Source organism: Artemia sp. Qi Xiang Cuo, chromosome 17 (genome assembly GCF_049724085.1).
Source record: "Artemia sp. Qi Xiang Cuo chromosome 17, ASM4972408v1, whole genome shotgun sequence".
Classification (NCBI taxonomy): Eukaryota; Metazoa; Arthropoda; class Branchiopoda; order Anostraca; family Artemiidae; genus Artemia; species Artemia sp. Qi Xiang Cuo.
The window spans coordinates 27,210,581-27,227,519 of record NC_142810.1 but is presented as its reverse complement, the minus strand read 5'-3'; the positions used below and the strand labels follow the sequence as shown (position 1 = coordinate 27,227,519).

The 16,939-nt window shown below is 36.6% G+C and overlaps 1 protein-coding gene across 1 annotated transcript in view; it reads right to left on the bottom strand.

Annotated features, from left to right (window-relative positions):
• The window catches only part of Mcad (Medium-chain acyl-CoA dehydrogenase), a 66,696-nt gene extending 51,310 nt beyond the window's left edge, over positions 1-15,386 (bottom strand). The window contains exon 1 of the mRNA XM_089103758.1: positions 15,324-15,386. Coding sequence (XP_088959884.1) covers positions 15,324-15,344 — 21 coding nt within the window. The 5' untranslated portion in view covers positions 15,345-15,386. The remainder of the gene's footprint in view (positions 1-15,323) is intronic.
• Positions 15,387-16,939: the final 1,553 nt, after the last annotated feature.

Below are 16,939 nucleotides of genomic sequence, written 5' to 3'. Positions count from 1 at the left end.
TTCTTTTATGTTAAGAGTAAAAAGACAATTGCAGAGCTTTCAAATGCGTTTTTTAGTTAACTTCGAATGGTATTCTGACTTAACAAACTGCATCTTAGAATAAAGTAGTTCCCGTCAGCATGTTGTCCAGAAGATAGAAAATAATCAGCAAGTTGTATTCTTCAAGCACTGATACTTCAATACTAATTCCAATTTCCAAATTCCATTTGAAACAAAAACTTCCGTTGCAGTTCCAATGCAATATTCTTCCATCCCTAATAACAGCATTTCACCTTTCATCCCTAATAACTGCATTTATTATAAAATAATGCTTCCAAAATGAGAATTCTTGTTCTGTTAGTCTGCATCCAAATGGTATTATAAAGAAAGTAGGGGAGAGTACCCATACTTGGGACAGACCTAAAAAAAACACCCATGCCATCTTGCAAAAAGAAATCCCCAAAAAATTGCACAATGATATCTTCGTATTATGTGACACCTGCAGAAGTTTCAAATCCAAACTCATCATTTTGTCCTAAAGTGGATAGGTCCTAAATTTTAGGTACATACTCCAAATGTTTTGTGATGTTCTGTGAACTGTTTAGGGACATATAGGGTCTGAAGTAACCGTTTACTTTCACTTCCTTATTCATTAGTTCCTTATGAAATAAAATTGGTGGGTCTGTAGAGTTCTTTTTACCATTTTAGATTAATATTGAATTATTTCAGTGACAATGTTTCGTACCATAATTGGGACTCTCCCAAGCAGTGGTACTTAGGTCATGTCCTATGTATGGCAACTATTAAGAGAAATGCTTTCCCTCTCCAGATTATATGGAATATAGATAAGAGTGCCTTGACCACCATAAAAAGGCTAACTTCTGTAGATAGAGAACAAACTCTGACAATTCTTGCCTCTGTTTCAGCACCTGGAAGCTCAATTCCACCAATACTGGTCTTCCCAAGGAAAAACACAACAACAAAGATGACTTTGTTGTAAGCTTGATTTGCATATTAAATTTAAGTTTTGCTCGTTTTAAGAATTATTTATTCATTTACATTAATATCTATTGTATGTTTGTTTGCATTGATTGTTTATTTAATTTATGTTTGTTTTAAGTTTCATTTATACTTCAATAGCAAAATATTTTTTTTCGTTTTTAGCTTAATTTTCATATTCAATCTAAGCATTAATCACTTTAAGATCTATTTATTTATTTATATTATTACTTGCTGTACGTTTTTTCCTATGATTGTTTATTTATTTTCTGTTCGTTTTGGGTTTCATTTATTCTTTAATAGTAATTTCTGGTCGTTTTGAGTTAGAAATTAAAAGGTATTTGTATCTGCTGAGCTTAAGTTTAAAATGGCCTTTACTTTTTTTAAAAAAATTATTTTACAGAAAGTTTTTTTTATTAATTTTTGTTCGTTTTTGATTGCAAAAAGTTTCAAATTTTTAAAAATTCCTTATTTCAAAATCAATTAAAAAAAAAAAAAAAATCAAATCTTCATCAAAGTATCAAAACTGGTATCAAAGTAACAATATCAAAGAGAAAAAAGTTTGCTCCCTTTGAAATGAGCCCCCTTTGAAGTTTATACGACGACCCCTTCTATATGAAGTGCATATGGGAAAAACATAAATCGAGTGTGGGGGGAGCCTAGCTGCCCTCTGATCACTTTTTAATCTTAATAAGTAAATTACAACTTTCAATTTCCAATCAAATGAGCCCCCTATGAAGTTTATACAAGGATATCTTCCATAAAAACCATATATGCCCCAGGGCATAACTTACAACGCCTACCCTCGGGCCCTTGGGGGCTGTGTCGACACCGGAGTTTTTGTTATATGAACTTTGAACTGACTATTTTTAACAAAATGTCTATCTCAAAATTTATATCTGAGACATTTAGGGCATGGAGGGGGGGGGGAGCTAGTGGCCCTCCAATCTCTTTTGACTCTTAAAAAGTGAATCTAAAAAGCTTTTGACTCTCAAAAACTGAACTAGAACTTTGAATTTACAATCAAATTAGCACTCTCTGAAGTTTTACAAGCATCCCTTCCATAACCACCATATATTCCCCCATGGCATAACTTACAACGCCTGCCTTTGGGCCCTGGGGGGGGGGGAGGGGGCTGAGTCGAACCTAGAGATTTTTCTTATATGTTCTTTGAACTATTTAAAAAAAATGGCTATCTCAAAGTTCTTGTCAGACAGGTTTGCGAAAAAAGGGCGTGGAGGGGGAGGGGGCTAGGTGCCCTCCAATCTCTTTTGACTCTTAAAAAGTAAACTAGAACTTTAAATTTCCAATCAAAAGAGCCCTCTTTGAAGTTTATACAAGCATCCCTTCCATTAAAACCATATAAGCCCCCAAGGCATAACTTACTATGCCTTGTGTTGACACCAGAGATTTTATTATATGATCTTTGAACTATTTTTAACAAAATAGCTATCTAAAATTTTTTATTGGATGCATTTGGGAAAAAAAGCGTGTTGGGGGGCTGGTTAACCTCCAATATCTTTTGACGCTTAAAAAGTGAACTAGAACTTTCAATTTCCAATCAAATGAGTCAACTCTGAAGTTTCCTTTCATAAGAACCATATTCCTTCCATAAGAACCATATATGCCCCCAGGGCATACCTTATAACCCTTGCCCTGAAGACTGTGGGAAAGTGTCATGCTCAAAGATATAATTTCCAGAACTTTCTACTATGTTGAACAAAATTGCTATCTTAAAATTTTAACTAGATTTGATTAGGAAAATTGGGGGCTTTGAGGGGGTGTTACTTGCCTTTCAGTCACTTCGTCCATTAAAAAGGACTATAGCCATTTAAATTTCCAATCGAATGAGTCCTTTTTGAAGTTTCTACAACAACACTTTCTATGAAAACTTTATATGCCCTAAGGGCATAACTTACAACCCCTGCCCTGACAGCTGTGGGGAGGGGTTGTCATCCTCAAAGACCTAATTTCCAGAAATTTCAACCAAGTTGAACACAATGCTATCTAAAAATTTTGATTGGATGTGTTTGGGGAAAAGGTGGGCATGAGAGGGGGGTTACTTGTCCTCTAATCACTTTTGACTATTAAAAAGGGCACTAGGCTTTGAATTTCCAATCAAATGAGCCCTTTTTGAGGTTTCTATGACAAAGCTTTGTATAAAAGCTAATATGCCCCCATGGCATAACTTACAACCCTTGCCCTGAGGGCTGTGGGCGAGTGTCCTCCTCAAAAACAAAACTTCTATCTGGAAATCAACTATGTAGAACAAAATGGCTATCTCAAAATTTTGACTAGATGTGTTTGGGGAAATGGTGGGCATGGAAGGGATGTTTGTTGCCTTCCAATCACTTTTGAACCTTATAAAGGGCACTAGAATTCTTGATTTCCAATCAAATGAGCCCCCTTTGAAGTTTTTACAACAACACCTTCCATATGAAGTGCCTCTGGAAAAAAATAATAAATAAATAATAAAACATTGGAGCTGTATGGCCTTTACTATAGGCAACGCTATAGCTTTGCCTCTGATATCATAGGCAGTGCAATCATGCTGCCTAATTCAAGCAAAATGTTGGCACAATGTATTATTTATTTTATTCATTTATACCAGGGCACTTTGTATCAAAGGAGTTGTCGCAGAAACTTCAAAAAAGGATCGTTCGATTGGAAATTGGAGTGGCTAGTGCCCTTTAGAATTGCCGAAAGTGATTGATAGGCAACTAATACCCCATCCACACCCACCAATTCCCCACACAAATCCAATCAAAATTTTGAGACGGCCATTTTGTTCAGCATAGTTGATTTCCAGATAGAAAATATGTTTTTGAGGACAACCCTTCCCCACAGCCTTCACAACAAGAGTTGTGAGTTATCCCCAGGGGGCATATAAGGTTTTTTATAGAAAGCGTTGTCATAGAAACTTCAAAAAAGGTTCAGTCAATTGAAAATTCAAAGGGCTAGTACCCTTTTTAATAGTCGAAAGTGGATGGAGGGCGACTAACTCCCCTCTCACGCCCACATTTCCCCCAAACACATCCAATAAAAATATTTAGATAGCCATTTTATTCAATATAGTTGAAAACTCTGGAAAGTAGGTCTTTGAGGATGACACGCTATCCACAGCCCTCAGGGCAAGGGTTGTAAGTTATACCCTGGGGGCATATAAGGTTTTTTATAGAAAGCATTGTTGTAGAAACGTCAAACTTTTAGAGATAGCTATTTTGTTCATAGTATTTGAAAGGCCCGGAAATTATATCCTTGAGGATGTCACTCCTCCAATAGCTCTCAGGGTAAGGGTATAAGTTATGCCCTGGGGGCATATAAGGTTTTTTATTGAAAGCTTTGTCGTAGAAACTTGAAAAAGGGCCCAATCGATTGAAAATTCAAAGGGCTAGTGCCCTTTTTAATAGTCAAAAGTGATTTGAGGGCAACTAACCCCCCTATCACATCCTCCTTTTCCCCAAACACATCCAAACAAAATTTTTAGATAGCCATTTTGTTTGACATAGTTGAAAAGTCCAGAAATTATGTTTTTGAGGATTATAATCCCCTCAGAGCCCTCAGGGCAAGGGTTGTAAGTTATGCCCTGGGGGCCTATAAGGTTTTTGTAGATAGTGATATTGTAGAAATTTCAAATAGGGATCATTCGATTGGAAATTAGAAGGGCTTGTGCCCTTTTTAATAGTCAAAAGTGATTTTGGGATAACTAACACTCCTCTCACACCCACCATTTCCCCAAACACATCCAATCAAAATTTTGAGAGAGCCATTTTGTTTGACACAACTAAAAATTCCAGACATTATGTTTTTGAGGATTACACTCCCCCCCACAACCCTCAGGGCAAGAGTTGTAAGTTATGCTCTGGGGCATAAAAGTTTTTTTTTGTAGAAAGCGTTGTTGTAGAAACTTCAAAAAGGAATCATTTGATTGGAAATTGAAACGGCAAATGCCCTTTTTAATAGTTGAAATTGATAGGAGGGTAAGTAACCCCCCTTTAACAACCAACATTTACCCAAACACATCCAATTGAAATTTTGGGATAGTCATTTTGTTTAACATAGTTGAAAGGTCCAGAAATTATGTCTTTGATGATGAAAATCCCCTCACAGCCCTCAGGGCAAGGGCCATAAGTTATGCCCTGGGGCATATAAGGTTTTTATAGAAAGTGTTGTCGTAGAAACTTCTAATAAGGTTTATTCGATTGGAAATTAAAAGGACTATTGCCTTTTTTAGTGGTTGGAAGCGAATGGAGTGCAACAAGGCTCTCTTTGATACTTAGTATTTGTCAAAACACATTCAAACGTATGCTTGAGATAGCAATTTAGTTAAATATAGTAAAAAGTCATGGAATTTAGGTCTTTAAGAATGACCCTCCCCAACCCTCAGGGCAAGAAATGTAAGTTATGCCCTGGAGGCATATAAGGTTTTTATTGAAAGTCTTGTCATAGAAACTTCAAAAGGGCTCATTCAATGGAAATTGAAAGGGCTAGTGCCTTTTTAATTGTTGAAAGTGATTGGAGGGCAACTAACACCCCTCTCATGCCCTCAAGGGTTGTAATTTATGCCATGGGTTCATATAAGGTGTTCATAGAAAGCATTGTTGTAGAAACTCAAAAAGGGCTCATTCAATTGAAGGCTTGACATTTTTATAGTAAAGATTGATGTGGGTATAATGTATAATTCTTGGGGCTCCACCCCTGTTTCTTTTCTTTTCAGATAAATGACCCATTTTCTTTTCTGTAATTACATTTGCCTACAAGATAATTTTTAATCCTAAGTTGAATTCTGGTAGCTAAGCTGGATCCTTCTGCAATAAGTAAGCTTTGAACTAAATTCTGTTTTGGACTTTCTGGTTTGAGTCATTGAAAGGTAAAGGTAAGAAAAAGTAGAATGGGTTTTGAATGGGGATTGAGAGGATTGGCTGGGCCAAGCGAAGGTCCACCCCTATGAAAAGTTGCTTTACAGAATATTATTTTTGAGTAGTCTACTTTGAGACCCCGTATAGGGAGTCTGTAATGGAAATTTATAGATGCGTTTATTGTGACCATTTGGAAGAATACAAGTAAGATATTTTCTACAAACTGTGTAGCAATTTTCCCAGAACCCAGGCAGGGTAGGAACAGAGTTACAAGATATTGTCATTATTATATTGACAGGGGGGTTTGTTACCTCCAAGGAGAGAGATAGAGATTTTTAGTGGCAACCCAGGGCGGGTACACTTGGCCTTAGAAAGTGGCCATTTAAACACTAGATCACATTATCATACCCTAGGGCAGGGTATACTGTAATTTGGGTATTACCAAACCCAATATTCACAGAACCGGTGTGGTAGACGCGGGCATCCCATAAAATTGGGCACCGCCAGGGGCTTTTCCCTACAGTAATTGGTTTAGCACCATTTTTGCACCAATAAGTGGTGACACCCATACCTTACCCCACCAATACTGGTGGCATTGTAACCTACCAGTATAACACTGGTGGCAGTGGTGGTTACTGGTATAATATTGGTGGCAGCAAGAAAATGTCCTATCAGTAAACCTGATAGTAAAAGAATTCCACATTTTCGAAGAGACAAGTTAATTTAGCCAACAGAGTAGCCTATTGTGATTACATATAAAGAGAAAAGAACACGGAATCAATTACTAGAATTATGAAGATCGGGCTGTGCCTTGTTAGATAATAAAAAAAAATAAAAATTACGAATCAATATATCGCGCAACTAATTAGTGTGCAAAAATATAAGGCTAATTGAGACGCAGCAATTTGTCGGGAGAAACCGAAGGCTAAATAGGTAAAAGAATTTTCATTTAGACTGAAGAAGTATTTTGACGTTAACGGAATTTTGAAATAATGTCGGACAGAGATAAGATTAACTCAAGACCGTGAAGGGCGAGTGAAGCCCATAGAAAAAGTAGGAAAATAGAAATAAAGGCAAATATGAAGGCCTTTGAGAGAGAGCACCAAGAATATAAGGAAAAAATTCAGGCTGAGAAAGATGAAATTAGAATGAATAGAAAAGAGGACAAAAAGGCTCGAGTAGCCTATAAAGGAAGAGACAATATGGATAGAGAAAAAACAGATTCAGAAAATGAGATAAGAAGAAATAATGACAGACGGAATCAAAGTAGTCCCAATAGAAGGAGCAGTGTTGAATCAAGATCCAGAAGGGGCTCGCGAAAAAGTACTCAAATAGATATGACACAACAAATATTAAATTTCATGAAGGATGAGAGAATAGCCAGAGAACGAAAAGAGAAAGAAAGAGAGATAGAAAAGAAAGAGAGAATAGCTAGAGAACAAAGAAAAGAGGTGGACAAAAGAAAGCACCTGGAGTAAATGAAAAAATTACAGGATGATAGATAAAATTGAAAAAGATAGTCAAGCCCATGAAATACTTCATCAGGCCTGTATGGACAAAATTGAAAAAGATAGACAAGCCAATGAAATATATCATCAGGTTTGTATGGAAACCCTTACTAAAGCTTGTGAAGCCTGTAAGGGAAGGCCAATGAGTGAGAGATTATCAGAGAACTATCACACAGTAAATGCCGTAACGAGAAAATAAGCAACTTCGTTGAATACGGGGGGCGGTGGACCGGCCCATAAAATAAATTGGGAGGCTGTATCACCCTGTCGGAAAAACGAATTGCTTGATACTCGTGTTCGAAATGTTGATAAGCCACAAAAATGGGATGCGGAAGTAAACAGCAACATAGTAGTGAAAATAAGACGTGCAAAAATAATTTTCAGGAATATTTCCAGAAAATGGAAAACTTGAGAACACTTTTAACAAGTGTGAGATGCCAAAAAATGTTTGCCAAAATGAAGTGCTGATTGTACCAGAGAAAAAGGAGACGAAATTTATTGTATGTGCTTTTCCTCGCAAAGTTCAAGAAATATTAGTACAATATGAAAAACCAAATGTTGGAATTCAGTTCCCATTTGATAACGAAATATTTGTTTCTGCAGTAAAAGTAAAGAGAACTAAAAGAGAGAAAAGAGATTTTAAATGGAGCTACAATGAAGAAATGCAGTCAAAGATGGTGGACACTGGAGTCTAAATCATATTTAACAATGATTTATTATTTTGCACAAATGACAAAATTGAGAAAAGTGAAAAAGAACAAATAAATGCATAAAAGAGACAAAATTTGGAGATTCAGCCTGAAGTGGCAAAAAATAAGAAATGTTGGATGAGCTGTGCCTTAATAACATAAATAATAGGTAGAAAAATAAAATGTTAGATGGCCTCTGCCTTAATAACATAAATAATAGGGAGAAAAAAAGGTTGGATGGGTTGTGCCTTGATAACATAAATAATAGGGGAGAAAGAGTGGTCAAAGACCCATGGGGAATAAAACAAGATGATTACAAAATAGAGACGAATGACCTACAATGGGTTGGGGGGAAGTTGGGGGATATTGAATGTTGAGTTGGATTGGAAAAACTTGGAAAGGAATCTGAGATTAGTATTATCAACTCAAAAGATATTTTGATCTTGGGGAAGATCCCCTGCGGGAAGTCGGGAAAGATAGCCCTTTTCCTCAATGCACAACTGGCAGACAAGTTGTGATCCCTTTACCAAGGTTTTGCCTCTCTAATCTGGAGTCCTTGGGGGATACTCTCTCCCAGTCACTTTCACATTTCACCCAAACCTCTGTCCAGTAGCCCTATTCATAGTTTTTATTCTTCATGGGAATTGACAATTATTTCCGGAAAACCATATTCAGTATCGAAGTTTCATCTTCAATTAGCACCAATGCATATTCTGCATTTGATTTATCCCAGGGGAGGAAACCCAGAAAAAAGGCGATTCATGGTTCGCTCAAAATTTTACTTAATTCCCAGTACCCCTATTGTTTTCACAGGCCTTTGCATGTTCAGCCTTAGATTATTTGAAATTATGCCAAGGGGCAATTTACTTTTTTATTGAGATGTGGGGTTGTTTTCACAGATGGAATTTGAAAGGCTAGTGCAGCCAATTTTTCATGATGGCTGGCATCATCAAATGTGCCAGAAACTGATTCTCTGCTCCTCTCAAATGTAAATTCGTGAGAGCGAGAAAATTTGTGTTTTGATTGTGCTGTGCATGATCATTTTCTACGAGTCTTGGGGACTTCGACTTTCAAAACCAAATGCGGATGCCATACGATAGAGACCAGGTTGGTTCTATGGTAGAGTTGTTGTGAATAATAATAGATCCTAAGCGCAGTACTTAAAGTACAGGCACTAGTGAAAGAGCGAGGACAAATAGAGTCTACAAGCATCAAAGTAAGTTTCATAATTTTACAGATTGACAAGCATGGTGCGTGGGTGGTCGTTTATCTTGATAAGTGGTGACACCCATACCTTACCACACCAATACTGGTGGCATTGTAACCAACAAGTATAACAATTATTTTTTTTTTTTTTTACACCAGGGCACTTTGTATTGAAAGAGTTGTCATAGGAACTTTGAAAAGGGCTCATTCAATTGAAAATGGGAAGGACTAATGCCCTTTATAATAGATTATTTGATTTAATTTTTGCTCATTTTTGGTTTAATGGATTTCTTTACTTTTCTTTGAAAAACTTATTTTGTGGAAAGTTTTTTTAATTGTTTTTTTGTCAATGATGGCTTTTAGCCATCAGCAGTAACTGACCAACCATTGGGCTAGCCTGTATCTGAGACAATAGATGAATACATGACTTCCTTAAATCCAGAAGAAGGGGGAGGTGTAGCCTCTCAACACACACACACACAGGTAACCTGCACTTCAATCTAGACAGTTTCACTTTTCATGGTAAGGCCATATCCAAAAGCTTGTGAAAGGCCACATCAAAAGGTTGATAAAAAGGAGTTTGCAGAATACTGATGGATACTCCAGAGAAAGAAAAGATTGATGAGCAGGCTATGCTTTGACAAGCTAAGAAAGTGAAAGCAGTTCTCACAAACCCTTAATTCTACTCCAAAAGGAGCGCCTTAGCTCCGCCTTTGAGTTCAACTGAGATAGACCTTCGCAATCGCCTTGATTGACCAAAACAAACCCAGTTGACGTTAGCATTCGCTTTGAATCAGACCAAATTAAATAATGAGTGATAGTGAGTTAGTGATTGGATTGTTGGACAATTTAGTCGATGAAGATTATGATCGTGAGAGGCATGGCAGGCAATATAAAGCTCATTCGCGTCGCATAATACTCTCAAGTGAGAGTAATAGCGATCAAACAAATGGCTCTCGGAGCCCTGAGTTTCAAACTTGTGCTCGGTATGGCTCTCAGAGCCCTGAAATTAGTTCTAGGAACGAAAAATCTTGCTCTCGGAGCCCCACAAAAATCCATGACACAAAGTGGAAGGCTTCTCCGAAAAACACAAAGGTAAAAGATTAAAAGAAGACACGTCAAATGACGCTCTATTCAGAAAGATTTCTGAAGAACGTTCTGGTACCAAAGAGGGTCCCAAGATCCATAAGAAACTTACCAAAGTTGAAAATAGAATTTTTTCTGAGCCTTTGGAAATAGTGAAGCTAAAAAAGTTATTTGAGCACCACCCTAGGCCTGCGAAGACCGAAAAAAATTGGTCCTCCAAAGGTGAATAGTGAAATCTGGGCTATTCTCTCATCACAGGCTAAATAGAGGGATGCTAAGGCCCTTCAAGTGCAGCGGACAATTGCTCACTCAACATTTTGTGTTTTAGAGGCAGCAAATGCGATTCTTGAGATAGAAAATGAGCATATTAAAGAAAAAGTTGTCAAAAACCTTACAGATGCAGATCACATGCTTGGCCTCACCAATTACGACCTAAGTTTAAAAAGACGTCATGCAATGAAATTCGAATTGAGCCCAAATCCCACTGTAGCATCAGCTTTATGTGCCCCTGAAGTCAAAGTCACGGAGTATCTTTTGGCAAAGATATTGCCAAAACAACGTCTAAAGCTAAATCCGTGGTGGATTTGACAAAATCTTTTGGAAAACCAAAAAACGTGCAAGGGGGGCCTACCGTTATCGCCGATGGCAGAACGAGGCCCCCCGTCCAAATTATCGCAGAAAGCAGGGCCAGGACCGTCAAGAGAGGTCCAAATTCCAGGATATCCAAAAAAGGGATTGCAAATAGCTGGTATGTACTATTTACCATACCCCGCCCTTTATTTTTATGATTTCGTTGTTAATGTCAATAGGCAGTCACAATGTGATGCTGATAACTTTAAAGCTAGGAGAATTAGTAAGTAAATCTCAAAATGGTATTCAATAAATAGTGATTGAATATTATGAATGTCGCTTCCTCAAGATCTACGATTGAATTTGAGAAAACAACACTCAAAGCTACGAGAACAAAAAACAAAAGTTTTACGTTTGAAGAAATAGAGGCTATAAGAAAGGAATTTGATATTTTATTGCATAAGGGTGCTATTGTTAAAGTACCTGAATTCAGAATAAAGGAAACACGTTGTATTTCTCCTGTTTTTACAGTCCCAAAGAAAGATGGGTCTACCCGGTTTATTCTTAACCTTACAAATTTAAATGAAAACCTTAAATATTACCATTTTAAAATGGAAAGTGTTCATTCTGCGATTTTTTTGATAGCAAAAAATTGTTATATGGCCTCTATTGACCAAGTCGATTTTTATTATTCATTTCCTGTTGATTTTGAAGATAAAATGTGGCTTTGTTTTAATGTTGACCTTTGTTATGTGTTTACTTCAATGCCAAATGGCTTATCATCGGCCCCAAGGATTCTTACGAAACTTATGAAACCTGTTATCTCTCTGCTTCAAAGAAAAGGTTATTTGTCAGTTACGTATTTAGACGACTCTCTCCTTCTGGGAAGGTCATATTTAGAGTGTCAAAATAATGTCTATGAAACAGCAAAATTACTGTCAGAACTGGGGTTTGTGATCCACCCGGGAAAGTCAGTCCTCATTCCAAGCCAACAAATAGAATTTCTGGGCTTTTTGTTAGATTCGCGATTAATGCATATTTTCCTGCCGGAAAGAAAAGTTAAAAAAGTTATACATTTTGTTTCAAAAATTCTTAGTCAAAAATTGACTACAATTCAAGAATTTGCTGAAACTCTTGGCGTTCTTGTTTCAACATTTCCAGCAGTAGAATTAGGGCCTTTATATTACCGAAAAGCGGAATCGTTGAAAACTCAAGCATTAAGGTACGCAAAGGGTAATTTTGCGGCAAGGATAATTTTAACATCCGATGTAATTTCGGTGGTTGTAATGGTGGTTGGATATTGCCAATCATGCTTCTAAAGCAATTGAGTCTAGATCAATTGACAAATATTTGTGTAGTGATGCGTCGAAACTAGGTTGGGCACTTGTGGATGAATATTCCATGAAAATGGTCACAGGTGAATGGTCCTCAGAAGAGAAGAGATTTGATATCAATGTCTTAGAAACGAAGGCCGTTTATCTGGGATTAAAATGTTTTGCCCATGATATTAAAGGCATGCATGTTTGGCTGCGTTCTGACAATATAACCACAGTAGCTTATATAAATAAAATGGGAGGATCAAAATCTAAATTTTGTAATTATTTCGCAAATAAGGTCTGGCAGGTAGTACTGCAGGGCAAAGGATGGATATCTGCAGAACATGTGCCTGGGGTTGCTAATATTGCGGATAAGGCATCACGAAAATTTGATAATGAAAAGGAATGGAAATTGGATTCTGAAATATTTAATATTTTGAATTTTTTGGTCTGTCAGTCATTAGATATTGATTTGTTTGCGACTAGATTAAATTTTCAGATTAAACCATTTGTTTCTTGGAAACCAGATCCAGAATGTTTTTTCGTAGATGCATTTGCAATGAATTGGAAGCATTATTTCTTTTATGCATTCCCCCCATTCAGTTTACTTCTGAGGACCCTTCAGAAGGTGGAAACAGATCAGGCCACTGGTATTTTGATCTTTCCGAATTGTACCACACAAGAATGGTATCCCTTACTATTAAAGCTTTTAATAGGAAGTCCAATATTTCTACCAAATGATAATTTTACTTTGTCTCTCCCACAGAAACCGACCTTGCACCATCCATTGTCCAAGATGTTACACCTAGCGGCTTGCATCGTCTCTGGCAAGGGCTTCACCACCAAGGATATTCTCCCTCCACAGTCAATATTATCATGGATGGGTGGCGGGATTCAACTAAGCACCAGTACAAAGTTTACATTGAAAAATGGATCGACTTTTGTGGAAGAAACACAATCCAGGCCTTGGAGGCAACTCTACCGGAGATTTTGACATTTCTTACAGAACTTTTTCACTCAGGTGTTGGATACAGTGCTATTAATACTGCGAGGAGTGCCTTATCGGCAATTCTACCAAGCCTTCAGTTAGGCAGTAATCACATCACCAAGAAGTTTATGAGAGGTGTCTTTAATAGAAGGCCTAGTCTACCCAAGATTTCAAGTATTTGGGATGTAAAATGTGTATTCGATCTCTTTAGACTGCCCGCTTGGGATATCGAAAATCTTCAATTAAAGACACTAACACAAAAATTAGCAGTTTTATTGATTTTATCTGCTTGTGAAAGAGTTCAGTTTTTGGCCAGTTTATCACTTAATAATATGGTACATAATGATGATGGAAGTTTTGATTTTCAAATCAATGTATTGTTAAAAACATCGAAACCGGGCAACCACAAATCAGTAGTTAAATTTCGACCTTTTCAAGAGTTGTCCCTGTGTCCAGCGACGCACCTAACTTGGTATATTCGACGGATGTCAAATCAAGAGAGAAACGACGCAATTTGTCTTACACATCATAAGCCTTATACTGCCGTGTCCTAGCCATCTATTTCTAGATGGATGAAAGTAGTTTTATTTCTTGCAGGTATATATATCAGTTTTTATGGTGCTCATAGCACACGGTCTGCCTCAACGTCCCACCTTAAAGCAAGAGGAATTGATGTAGATCAAATCATAAAATATGTAGGCTGGAAAAATGCCAAAATGTTTGCAAGGTTTTATAATAAACCAATTGAAAGTGGTCAGCAGTTATCTGTCTTTTGAATTTATTCACTGTAATTTGTTATATTTGAAATATTTTCCTATAAATGAATTTTTGTACAACAGCCTCTTTTAATGAATAGGGCTATAATTCATCATTAGTGTTGGTATAGCTCACGCTGAACTTTAAAATCTCAGTTGAACTCAAAGGCGGAGCTAAGGCGCTCCTTTTGGAGTAGAATTGATAAATTAAACAAAAACTTACCAAGTTTGAAGTTTGATTGTAATTCTACTCCAAAGGAGGGCCAGCATAGCTGAGAGTTCAACTGCCCTCCAATTTCCCTTCCCGTTCAATTCTCAGCGTTTCATCATGAGCTTAACCACCGCATATTATAAAGACTTTTAAATGCTGGGTTTGTTTTGGTCAATCAAGGCGATTGCGAAGGTCTATCTCAGTTGAACTCTCAGCTACGCTGGCGCTCCTTCTTTGGAGTAGAATTACAATCAAACTTCAAACTTGGTAAGTTTTTGTTTAATTTATCAATTAAAATCTAAGAATCATAAGAAATAACTCTTTATTGAAAGTCACAGCAGCTCAGAAGAGGTTTTAGTCTTGGAGGATTTTTTTTATAATTGTTTAGTGCAACAAGTTTGTTAAAGCTTACCATATTTTGGTATTAATGAATAAATATTTGGAGATTATAAAGAGGAACTAAGTAGGCTAGGCTGGTGTGATCACTTTGTTCCTGTGTCAGCTATGGAATTCTCCATATACTTATCCAACTATTTTCTGATATAAAAAAAAACTTCCATCAAGAACTTAAAGAAAATCTGCACGGAGGATTGAAGCTAAAAGACATCACCAAAATTTTAGGTTTTACCCTGTTTTATTTATGTTTGATTGATGAGATTTCAATAGCACAATAGACTTTCCAGTAAATTTTTACCAAATCATATTATTGAGTTTCAAATAAAGTGAATATACTATTCTATGCCTTTTTTTATGCTGATTACAAATAGGCTATGACAATCATTTCTATCGGAAATGAATTTTAGCCCCCCCCCCCCAATATATACCAATTCAGGGTATATAGGCTATTTCTACATTAGGGAGGGGTGGGGGCAAATTTTTTTTCTGATGTAAATGGGTGGTAATTTTATACTTTCCCCCCCCCCCCCCCTAATGTAGAAATATACACCCTGAATTGACATATATAGGGGGGGGGGCTAAAATTCATTTCTGATAGAAATGATTGTTATATTTGTAATCAGCATAAAAAAGGCATCAAATGGTATATTCACTTTATTCCTAACTCAATAATATGATTTGGTAAAAATTTACCGACTTTCCAGTCTGTCCTGAATTTTCATCTAAAATAAGAAAAAAAAAATAATTCAATGTTAATTTACTTTAGAGATTGAAACTGCCATTTCAGAGCTTATACAACTTTTTTTTCGAATAAATTTTGCCAATTCTTAGAACGTTGCCATTTACTACATAGGGTTATTCAGATTTTTTGTCTGAAAATTTTTAAAGTCGAACGCTATAGTTTTAGTAAACTTCTAAGGTATATATATGTTTTAGTAGTTGTTAAGCTATGGAGTAAGCTGCTTCAAGTAAAAGAGGCTATAAAGTGAGACCAAGTAAGACACAACTTCCAGTTTGACTAAACCTTGTAGTTTATAGAAAAGAATTTCGATATGAACACCAATCAGAATTGTATTATCAAAAACACAGTTCTAAGACTGAAACTGATGGCAACTTTCTCTTTCAAATATACAAATTTTTTTATTGATATTGAGAAAAATGTCTTGAGTGCCATATCTGACAAGGTGTATGTTTATAGAGACAGCGTAAACGCTCCTTCGCCTTTGGTCACTATATATTATCCGACCGGGACGTGTGTGTTCGCCAAGAGGAAAGTCTTGGTGTGAGTAATTTTCTTTGAATTTCCCCAATGCTCAGGAGGGGGAGGGGCCTCGCCCTGGTATCAATCTGGGGAGAAGTGGTACATCGGCCTCCCCTATTCAAAAAATAACATAAAGCAGATGTTTTGCTGTGTTGTGTTATTTTGTTGAAGTTTCTTTTTGTAATGTTTTTTTTTGTATATACCTATGCATATATTCAATATAAGAAACTGATTAGTTTTAACTCAGTTTTTCTTGTTCACTGTTGATATTAGGGACACAGAGAGAGATTATGCATAAGTTTATAATTCCATTCAGAGCTTTTTTCTGTGGGTCATCGATGAGTGGACAAACCTTACTTTTGATGAAAATAATTCAAAATCGTGGTGAAATGTAGATGGGGAGTTCGAGAATACAAATATGTACTATTGCCATAGTGTTTGGCAAGAGTCACGTGATAGGATAAAAACTAACGAACCCAAAGATGCATTTATTGAGGGATTGCATGTCGTGTTCAATTAAGTTTAATCAAACTCTTGGATCGTTATTGATGATTTAGCCAAATCGATAGAGTAATAGTATGAGAAAATGATTAAAAACTTCACGATACAATCACATCATGAAAAATTTCCGTCACAGATGTCCTGAACAATTTGCTTCATCAGGGTCGATGTACGCAAACTCTTGCTTTGAACCATACTTATTACATTATGCACAGAGCTGTTTGTGTCTCAACTTTTCTCATAACTTCAAACAAGTAAATTTATCCGGGCTGCCCTAAATTCCTGCTTTCAGATTACAATCAGGCTGGAAGCAAGCCCTATTGGCACATTGTACTCGACCTGAATCAGAACAAACCAGAAGATCTACGTGTGGTTAGCAATATATTTGATCGTGAAATAACTATGTATCTGCCAATGAGCGATAGGAAAAGACTTTAGTTGAGACTATGACTTTGAAGAAATTACATAATAGTAGATATCTGTTCTCTATGTGGAGCCGTTCGAAACTACGACTTAGGAAGGTCATACTTAACAATGTAGATCGGGAATTTATTAAACTAATTTCTGAGCTGTGTTTAAATTTAACTGCAGACAATGTTTAGCTGCATTAGGAAA